Genomic DNA, 9,573 nt, shown 5'->3' with positions numbered 1-9,573 from the left:
TCACTTCCGCACTGGCAAAATATGGCGGAATCAACCGCCACATTTGAAGATGAAAAATGAATGTTATTAATTTACTTGGTATTTGTATGTAAGTTTATAAGTGCTTTTATTATATATATATTTTGTATATATAATAACAATAAGAAAATATAATTAATAAAAATAGTCTAACAATAATAGTAATGTTTTTCGAATAATCATGATTTCTTGATTTATCTCATTGGGCACGCTTCAAATACGCATTCAACTTCATGTGCTAATATTGAAGATTAAATTCAATTTCTACTTAATTACTTTTTACTTTTTTTTATGTCTTAAAACTAAAAAGAAAATAGATTGTATCGAGATTGAAACGATCTTTTACCTTTTCTCATTCTTTCTCTCAACAGTCATGACGTACGAATAGCTAGATGCGATGCATTTTTGATTCGAAAGTATCTGTCTTTCGAGCGATTATTGACGCCTGTGGTAGCATAGACACAAACCAAATAACGATTTACCAGCATTGCAGAAAAATAGATGTTCCGTAATTTACATCCACTTTATCAGTTGTCGCTAGTGCGCGGGAGAGGCCGGGGGAGAAACGAGAAACGGGCATTCTCGGGCTTCTCTTTGATTCCACGCTCCACGTTCGTTTATCGTGTACGCGGTGCGTATCGTCCGTGGGATTTCGTGAGCTTTTCTCACTTCGTGTAATCCGCTGTCTGGCGGCAATAGGAGAGGAGTCTCGTAATTTCGACGTGTGCCAATCTCGGATTCGCGGTGTCGCTTGTCCTCGTGACGTTTAGCAAGGAACCCGACCATGGAATCGACCGATCAACAGCCGATCAACGTTGCTTCGAATCCCGCAGCTCCAGAGACAGCGGAAAGTATCAAAGAGTGAGTTCCTTTACAAAGTGCGCCGTTAACCGTATAACGCGTGGACGCGTTGCCGCTGACGCACGCTTGCGTCATGCGGACACGGATGAAGTCGGGAACCTCGTATACGAGCATTCTTTCTGTGTGATCACGAGCATACTTGTGAATCCTCGCAATTTTCTGTAACTCGACTATGTAAAGGACTCATGAAGTTTTTTTTTTCCAGAACATTCATGTATGATAACATGAAGGTTCGAGAATGACGTCAAATGGGATTAATGTAACAGTTTGAAATTTTTTAAAACAATGCTTAATGTATATTATTATCTAAATGTATTCAATATTATAAATGTCTTGAAGACAGACTATTTTTTGATTAGTCAGTCAAATACTTAAAGTATTTGTAGCATAGAATGAATCGCAGCTCTAATTTGAATAGAGAAATATCTCTTTGAAAGTTTATATATAAATATATATGTGGCATTTAATATTAGATATACAAGTTTCATAATGTAATTACATAATGCATATATATTTTTTTAATATTTTGTTTTAAATTAATATATTACAGATTGGCAGAAGAAAAAAAGGAAGCTGCTAATCAGTTTTATGTACAAAAACTATACAAGAAGGCATTGATTGGTTATAATGAGGTTATTGGTGAGTATTGTTATTGTATAAGTATGTTATATATTTGATTCCTGTTATACATAAAGGTTATACAACAATATAAGCTACCTTTAGAATGTTATAACTATTATTTTTATAGAGAATTATAATGAGACCAAAATATTTCAGGATTATGTCCTAACGTATCACGTTATTATGGTAATAGGGCAGCATGTTACATGATGCTTGGACAATACCGAGATGCATTGATGGATACTAAAAAATGTATTGAATTAGAGCCAAATTTTTCTAAGGTATGATTTTCTAATCATTAATTATATTGTAACAATTTAATAAACTTGCTTCTTATCTATAAATACTCCTAGGCATATGTAAGAATGATCAAGTGTTACCTGATTTTGGGAGACATTCTTGAAGCAGAGACTGTATTAAAGAAGTTGCAAGAATTTGATCCTAATAACGAATCAATACTTGCAGAACAAAATAATATAGCATATGTAAAGAAATTCCTTACAGATGCTGATATTGCTTATACTGCTGAAGATTATCGCAAGGTAAAAAATTTGGATGGATATTTTTGTATCTATCAATGATCTATTGACTAAATAATTAAAGAATTTTGTATCCCATAGGTTGTATATTGCATGGATCGTTGTTGTGACATAAGCACATCAGGGACACGTTTTAAACTGACCAAAGCAGAATGTCTAGCCCTTTTAGGGAGATATCAAGAAGCCCAAGATATTGCAAAGTAGATTATTTTTTATTTCTTGCCAAATTAATAATATATAATATTCATTCATATTAGTATTCATATCATTTTTGTTTTATCTCAGTGATGCTCTACATATTGATAAGCAGAATGCTGAAGCATTATACATTCGTGGAATGTGTTTGTATTTCCAAGATGATGTTGACAGAGCCTTCACACACTTTCAACAAGTGTTGCGACTCGCACCAGATCATGCCAAAGCACTAGAAATATACAAAGTAGATAAAAAATAAAATTTTTTTAAATTTATTATTTAACTAATATGACGTATTAATGTATTTCTTGTTCTCTACAGAGAGCAAAATGTTTGAAGAAAAAGAAAGAAGAGGGTAACGCAGCATTTAAAAGGGAGCAATATCAGGAGGCTTATAATCTTTATAATGAAGCGCTAACGATTGACCCACACAATATCATGACAAATGCTAAATTGCATTTCAATAAGGCCACAGCGGCAGCTAAGGTATTACATTATATTATGTATATATTTTCTTTCAAAATTGATATGTTTACATAAATATTTGCTGTTACTTTTTTTAGTTAGGAAAATTGAATGAATCCGTAGCAGAATGTACAGAAGCTTTAAAACTCAATGAGAATTATTTGAAAGCTCTTATAAAAAGGGCGAGTATTTATATGGAACTCGAAGAATATGAAGAAGCAGTCCGTGATCTTGAAAAAGCCTGTAAATTGGACAAGAATACTACTCGTGGTATGAATCTTATCAATATTTTAGTATGATAGCATAAAATAATATTAATACTAATTCAACTTCTTAATGCATTATTTATAATTTTTTCAGAATCAAAAAGATTACTCGCAAAAGCTAAATTGCTGTTAAGGAAATCTAAGAGGAAAGATTATTATAAGATTTTGGGTATCGATAAAAATGCATCTACTGAAGATATCAAGAAAGCATATAGAAAACGAGCTCTGGATCACCATCCAGGTATAAGAAATTAGTTTTGTTGAAAAATAAATAAAACTTTAAGCATATTTTTATATTATTGTACTTTACAGATCGCCATGCTAATGCTAGTGAAGGAGAAAAAAGAGAACAAGAAAAGAAGTTTAAGGAAGTCGGAGAAGCTTATGGTATTTTGTCGGATCCCAAGAAGCGATCCCGCTATGATCGTGGTCACGATCTAGATGACAATGAGGGTGGTTTCCAAGGTTGGTTATTTTCATTTTATACTTTTCTACTAATATTAATAAGTCATATATTTATATATTTTTTTCATCCCTTTAGATATGGATCCGAATACAATGTTCCACTTCTTCTGTCAAGAAGGAGGCTTTCAGTTCCAGTTTCAAGATGGTTTCCCCGGTAGTGCTTTTCAGTTCCAGTTTCCAGGTTAACAATGTTTTCAAAAAAACACATGATATATCACGGAGTATATGATATACAAGTCTGTTTTGGTAGATACTGCATCCGATTTTTGAATACTTAAGCTCGCGATGCAATGTAGTATCATTTGCATTTTGTAACTTTGAGATTGTTGAACGTAGGCGTTTGTCTAAGCGATTCATATATACATATTTATTTAAACATGACATACAGTTGTATATATAACATTCACAACCTTATATATTATAATATGCGATGCGATATTCGAGATATTCGATTTAAGGAATTAAAGAAAAGAACATTAAGGTTAACGTCGAAGTACAACAGGCAATTTCAAGGTCTGAAATACACTTGTATCTGACGAAACCTTTAAAGGATAAGTAAGAAAGAAATATCTTAGATTGATAAATGAAAAACATTCTTATTGAGAAACTTATTTTATTTTTTAATTGAAATTCTGAACAACTATCCACGCATTGTTATTGCGGTATATTAATTATTGAAAAAGATCCGAATTTTAATTTTTACTTATTTTACCATTAGTCTGAGCTGTTTTTAAAAAGTCAAAGATTTATTTTAACATTATTAATCGAGTAACGTTAAAAGCGAATCAAGTTTAATATGTAATCAATGAAATATTATTCCACAATTTTTATGCTCATATGTATATATATATATATCTGTTAGTTCCATGCCTGGTTTTAAAAATCAGAGCACAGTATGACTATCATTGTGACAATTGATTAAACAATATAAACTATGAATTCTATATCTTTGCGATATTTGCTTGATGATATATGACGTTTACAAAGTAAAAATTTCAACAATATGTTGTTTCCAGATTTTAAAACCTATAATGTATTCATTCCACAGATCTTTCTACAAATACATAAATTATAATATCTTCGGTTTATATTCAATCATATAAATAATATCTATATTAATATGGTAATATTTTATTAATAATATGGTCAATTTTTTATTTACTACATAAAATGATAATTTCATTATATTTATATTATTAAAATGTTTTTCACGCTTGAGCGATATTTTATGATTAAAATATTAATCATGCCGCTGTTGAAGAATTTGTTTTCAGACTACAATTCACAAATTTTATTTGTAATACTTTTTCATTATTTATCTTGTTAAGACTTGCTATTCTCGTCTTATATACATATGATATTGATTATAAACAGCCAACTCATAGCAATGCGAGTTTCAATAGCAAAAAATTGAGGCAAGCATTTTGATGAATTTCGTAAGCAACATATTAAGGAACTGAATTTGCATCATGTGTACATGTGTATATTCTAACAAAAAATAAAAATCTAATGCAATATAATTAGCATAATAAATATTTAAATATACTATTATTTGTAAATTCTATTTACTTTAAGTTTTTACTTTTAATTCTCAAAGAAAATAAAGGAAGAATTTATTGTTAACTTCTTTCTCTTTTTGATTTCAATAGGATTAGTTAATTTTAAAACAATGTCAAATCTAGAATTTAGATTAAGATCTACATGAAAGAAAAGATGTATTTGTGCAATCCTAATTTAGATATTAAAACAAATTTTGTAATTTATTTTGATGACATTATTTCTCAAAATAATTATAAATACTATGATTATTGATATTATAATTTATTAATATATTAACCATTATTAAAAAAAAAAATCAAATATCACTGGATACCTATCGTGTTCTGCATTCTCATAGGTGACTGAAAATGTCTCGGCATGACAGCACAAGACATCATTTCTTTTTGAGGGACCACGTGGTAGCTTCTTGCTGAGCCGAGCAATTTCGACGATCACTTATCTTCCTGTCCAAGAGCGTTCGTTCCTTGCTGTCGGAAATGGACGCGTGGAAAGACAAAGGTTGAGGAAGAAAGGAGTACAAGAGACAAAGAAAGACAGACCGTTTCATGCGAGCGAAAGAGAGATAAATAGAAGGAGAGAGAAAGACAGAAAATCAGAGGAGAGAAGTTTGGAGGTGACTTTCAGGCGTGGAGAGTTGCGAGCGTCAAGGCAATCCACTCGATCACTCTCTGGGGACACTGAGAAACCCTGGGATTCGTCGTACATTCATACACATGCACGTGTCGCGAAACAACAACAACGTGTTCGCGACGTGTTCGCGAATCTCCGAATAATGTTGAAAAAACCGTTTAAGCTCCGTAAAAGCAGATGTTTATTAAATAATGGAAAATTAAATCAATGATGAATCAAATTTTTTGTAACTTCTTATCAGATATTAGATACAAGAAGCTTATTAAAATTATTAGCATTTGTCAAGAAAAATTTATTATTATTTTGTATAAAGAATTTTCAGAGACGAGAAGCTTATTAAAATTATTAGCATTTATCAAGAAAAATTTACTATTATTTTGTATAAAGAATTTTCAGAGAATTATTTTGGCATCCGTTGCTCGAATTCTTGTCATTATTGCAAAATATTTTAGAATGTTAACTAATTTGTCCAGCCACAACAATGCCAAGATAATTCTCTGAAAAGTTTTTATACAAAATCAATAATCAATAATCTTTCTGTCGAAGATTACATATTATTATAAAGCAAAATTTATAAATCGTACAAATTTTATCGCATATAGATTTTACTGCAAAGATTAATTTGTTAAGCTTAAATACAAATTAACATTTAATTAATTCTTAACAGAAAAAGATCAGAATACGAATTTTCGTGATTCTGTGGATCTACATGCAGGAGCTATACGCAAGTGTTTGACATTACGAGCGCGTGTCATGTATCGTTCTCGATTGAATGTGTTACATGACCGTCCTATGTGATTCACACTGAGATGTTCTCCAATTGGCTTCCAGTGATCCGGCGTGATTGTGGGAGTGATCTCCTAATATCAAATGTCAAATTGACTTAATCTGGAAAATCAGCCGTTATCAGCTGTCATCTCATTCTCTTTGTTATGAGTGCTATCCTGAATCAAAATTTTATTCCTACTTTTCCTACTATTTCCTATTTTTTTTTATCTTTTAAGATTTATAGATTTTAAAAGAATAGTGATAGAAGTTTTCTTTATATGAATCTTTTTTCTATTGTGCATCTGAAGTAGTAAACGAACAATTTTCTATTCTTGTTCAAAAGAGGAGTTCTAGATTATTTTCAATAGAATATTTTGTAATTTTAAGTAGAATTTGTAAATGTTAAATAATATCAAAAGAAATCGATCTATTCGAAATATTGAAGCAGAAATCTCTTATAAAAATCCAATTTAACAGAATTATTTTGATGAAAAATATTGAACAACACTGCTTCCATAAAATATGCTAAGTACTTTTAGAATTTTAGTTATGTCGATTATTTTTTCCTATTTTATATGTTCTAAGGATTTTTCCTTAATTTTTTGTTATATGAATGCTAAAGCCTAAGCAAAAGTTTGAAACTGATTCATTTTAAAATTTTATGTAACTAATTGTTTATTTTCCTTATTTGTTCGAATTTAGCTGTTAATTCCTACTTGTTGCAATGTAATAACTATTTACTTTACATGAAACTATGACGAACTTTCCTTGATGCGCACAACACACATTAATAATACACATACATAATAAAATTATCACCTTTACGCGTGCCTGCTCTTCTTAGAACCGCAAATATCTGCGATAACCAGTGCGAGGATCATCATTCATATCGGTCGGTTGGGGGTGAGAAATTTCCCTGGCGAATGCTGGTGATTCGTCACGATATCCCGATATCCGTCCGTGACATCGCGCGTTCGCAATCGAACGATGGGAACGAGATCCAAATGCGCGATACGACGTTTACGATGCCCATGGTCGTGTGTCCTCGGGCGCGTGCGGCTCGTAAAATCGTTATCGGAGGCACGCATCGTCGCGTCCGAAGGTAACTCGCTAATGGGGAGAAGCCTGAAAAAAAAAAAAGGCCAGATTAAAACGCGCACGAAAGAATTTTTAATTCGGAGTATCCCTGAAGCTTGATTTACCGAAAGATCCGTCGTTGAGGGCAATTTCTCAAAGTAGCAAGCGTGTTACAATTTACTTTACTTCAATTAGACAAATATTTCCGCTCGTTTCTCTCATTCTTTGAAAAAAAACCGAAAGGATACAGAAAAAATTCCTCTCGAATTCGCGTGCGGCTTTTCGCGCAAATTGAAACACCCCAGGCCGTGTGTGATCGTGCATGCGTTGCGTGCACACGTGCGTGCGTGCGGGCGGCTTGAAGAATGAGAGAGAAAAACAGGAGGGAGGGACAAAGAGAGAGAGAGAGAGAGAGAGAGAGAGAGAGAGAGAGAGAGAGCTCTCGGGGGTGGCGCAGATCGACGAGACGACGACGGCGGCGGCGGCGGTGGCGGCGGCGACAGGGCGGACGAACGAAGCGCGAGGGGTCGAAAATCGAACGAGAACGAGCGAGCGAACGCTGCCGCTGTCATTAAACCGCAAGCAGAATTTCCGACCGCTCGCCCGCGACTCGACACGCGTCGCCCCGTCGCTTCCCTTTCCACCGTCGCGCCACGCTACGCCGCGCGACCCCCATTCATCATAAATGCAATCAGATCGTATTACGCGCCATTACCATACGCTCTACCCCGTTTCGGTCTTCATCCCTACGGTCCCCAGTCGCGCCACCCTCCTTCACCGTCGGCTCGGGGCGCGATACGAGCCCCGAAATTCATCCCCCTTGCGCGTGGCGAGGCGAAATCTGTGAAAGCCATCTTCCGCGGAGGGGAGGAGGGGGAGGGTGGAAAGGCAGGCGGGGGCTGATTAGGTTTTGATTGCGTTCGGTCGACCGCAACTGAGAAACCGGAGGTTACACTTGTTCGCTATCTTTTGTTTTTCTTTCTCTTTTTTCCGGATCGTTTTCCGCATGATCGATGCTATCGCGGGGGAATTCGACAACGGAACTTCGTCGTTATAATAACGAGGGACAATTGATATCTTAAAACGTCCTAATCTTCATTTTTACTAATGTCTATTAATTTTAATCTCGGTCTTTAATTTGTTCTTTATCTATTTTCAATTCTTAAAAAAATAAGAAGTAAATCGAGATTGAAATTGACTTACATTGATGGAAATAGACATAATTTGGTAGCGGAAATACATTAGTAGATCTGTTCTTTTTAAGCTAAACTTTATGCGTTGTTTATCTCTTTTCTTTTTTTCTACAACATGAAGAAAAATAGAAGAATCATACAAGAAGTTAAAAAAAAGCTGAAAAAGAGCAAGTTTAAGACAAATATAATATAACATATTAATATAATATAACTAATATAAAATTCGAATTTGAAGATGACGCAATCATACCAGAATAAGAAACATCGATGAGATATTAATTATAAAATTCTGGATAAATTTTTATGATTATCAAAGGGGCTCGAGAAGTCTGGAGATAATTAAAGAATGTCGATGTTATCAATTATAAATTTATGATTATTAACATAAATATTTTAATATGATAATAAAATAAATTATTAAATTCATGCACAAAGAGAACAATTTTGACAATTGCGAATTAGTTGTTGGAAAATAAAAAATTTTTGTTTTAATACTAAAAATGCAGTGTTAAACAAAATTAAATATATAAGCGAGTAAATATATATATTTTTTAAAGGAATATCGAGATAATAATTAGTAAGTTAATAAATTAATATCATATCACGGAGTAATTCAATTTCAAAATTTGAACAATCATACGTGATAAGTGAATTCCCATAAGATCGTCGATCCTTATCTCGCCGATGACCTGAACAGGTTAATATCTCATTTGTCACGTGACACCTCTTTCGGCGCTCTGATTGAGCGCTAGAGAAAGTTTTTCGGCATCCATAAATTCTCTATTCATTAGCCAATCAATACGTCCGAAAAAATGTGTATGCACATACGCGACATGAAACATGGACTGCGACTTGCAACTATCTTCGCGTCGTTTCGCGATCTTTCGCAAGTTGAACGTCTCGCGTAGTTCTCGC

The 9,573-nt window shown here is 33.4% G+C and overlaps 1 protein-coding gene and 1 long non-coding RNA gene across 2 annotated transcripts; one reads left to right on the top strand and one right to left on the bottom strand.

Annotated features, from left to right (window-relative positions):
* Positions 1-558: 558 nt before the first annotated feature.
* On the top strand, positions 559-4,976 carry Tpr2 (Tetratricopeptide repeat protein 2). The gene is made up of 11 exons (XM_011640657.2): positions 559-879; positions 1,430-1,518; positions 1,657-1,781; positions 1,854-2,042; positions 2,121-2,239; positions 2,325-2,478; positions 2,556-2,720; positions 2,798-2,969; positions 3,060-3,206; positions 3,278-3,430; positions 3,507-4,976. The coding sequence occupies exons 1-11, from the start codon at positions 803-805 to the stop codon at positions 3,614-3,616; spliced, it is 1,500 nt and encodes a 499-aa protein (XP_011638959.2). The 5' UTR covers positions 559-802; the 3' UTR covers positions 3,617-4,976.
* Positions 4,977-5,252: 276 nt separating this feature from the next.
* Positions 5,253-8,662, bottom strand: LOC148937368 (uncharacterized). Its single transcript, XR_016138384.1, has 3 exons — positions 7,591-8,662; positions 7,208-7,513; positions 5,253-6,508 (listed from the first exon to the last, which is right to left on the bottom strand). It is a non-coding gene; the product is annotated as an uncharacterized LOC148937368 (long non-coding RNA).
* Between the last annotated feature and the right edge of the window lie 911 nt (positions 8,663-9,573).

This window comes from Pogonomyrmex barbatus, unplaced genomic scaffold (assembly GCF_055798465.1).
Source record: "Pogonomyrmex barbatus isolate J1 unplaced genomic scaffold, ASM5579846v1 scaffold14, whole genome shotgun sequence".
Lineage (NCBI taxonomy): Eukaryota > Metazoa > Arthropoda > Insecta > Hymenoptera > Formicidae > Pogonomyrmex > Pogonomyrmex barbatus.
Note: the sequence above shows the minus strand (reverse complement) of the source record. Positions and strands in the feature narration are given on the sequence as shown.

What these genes read in the sequence shown, in the direction of transcription:
- Tpr2 (XM_011640657.2), top strand. Translation starts at nt 803, where the DNA reads ATGGAATCGACCGATCAACAGCCGATCAACGTTGCTTCGAATCCCGCA. An exon ending in CTGCTGAAGATTATCGCAAG is followed by an intron (nt 2,043 to 2,120) that starts GTAAAAAATTTG and finishes TGTATCCCATAG; the next exon opens with GTTGTATATTGCATGGATCG. An exon ending in AGGCCACAGCGGCAGCTAAG is followed by an intron (nt 2,721 to 2,797) that starts GTATTACATTAT and finishes TACTTTTTTTAG; the next exon opens with TTAGGAAAATTGAATGAATC.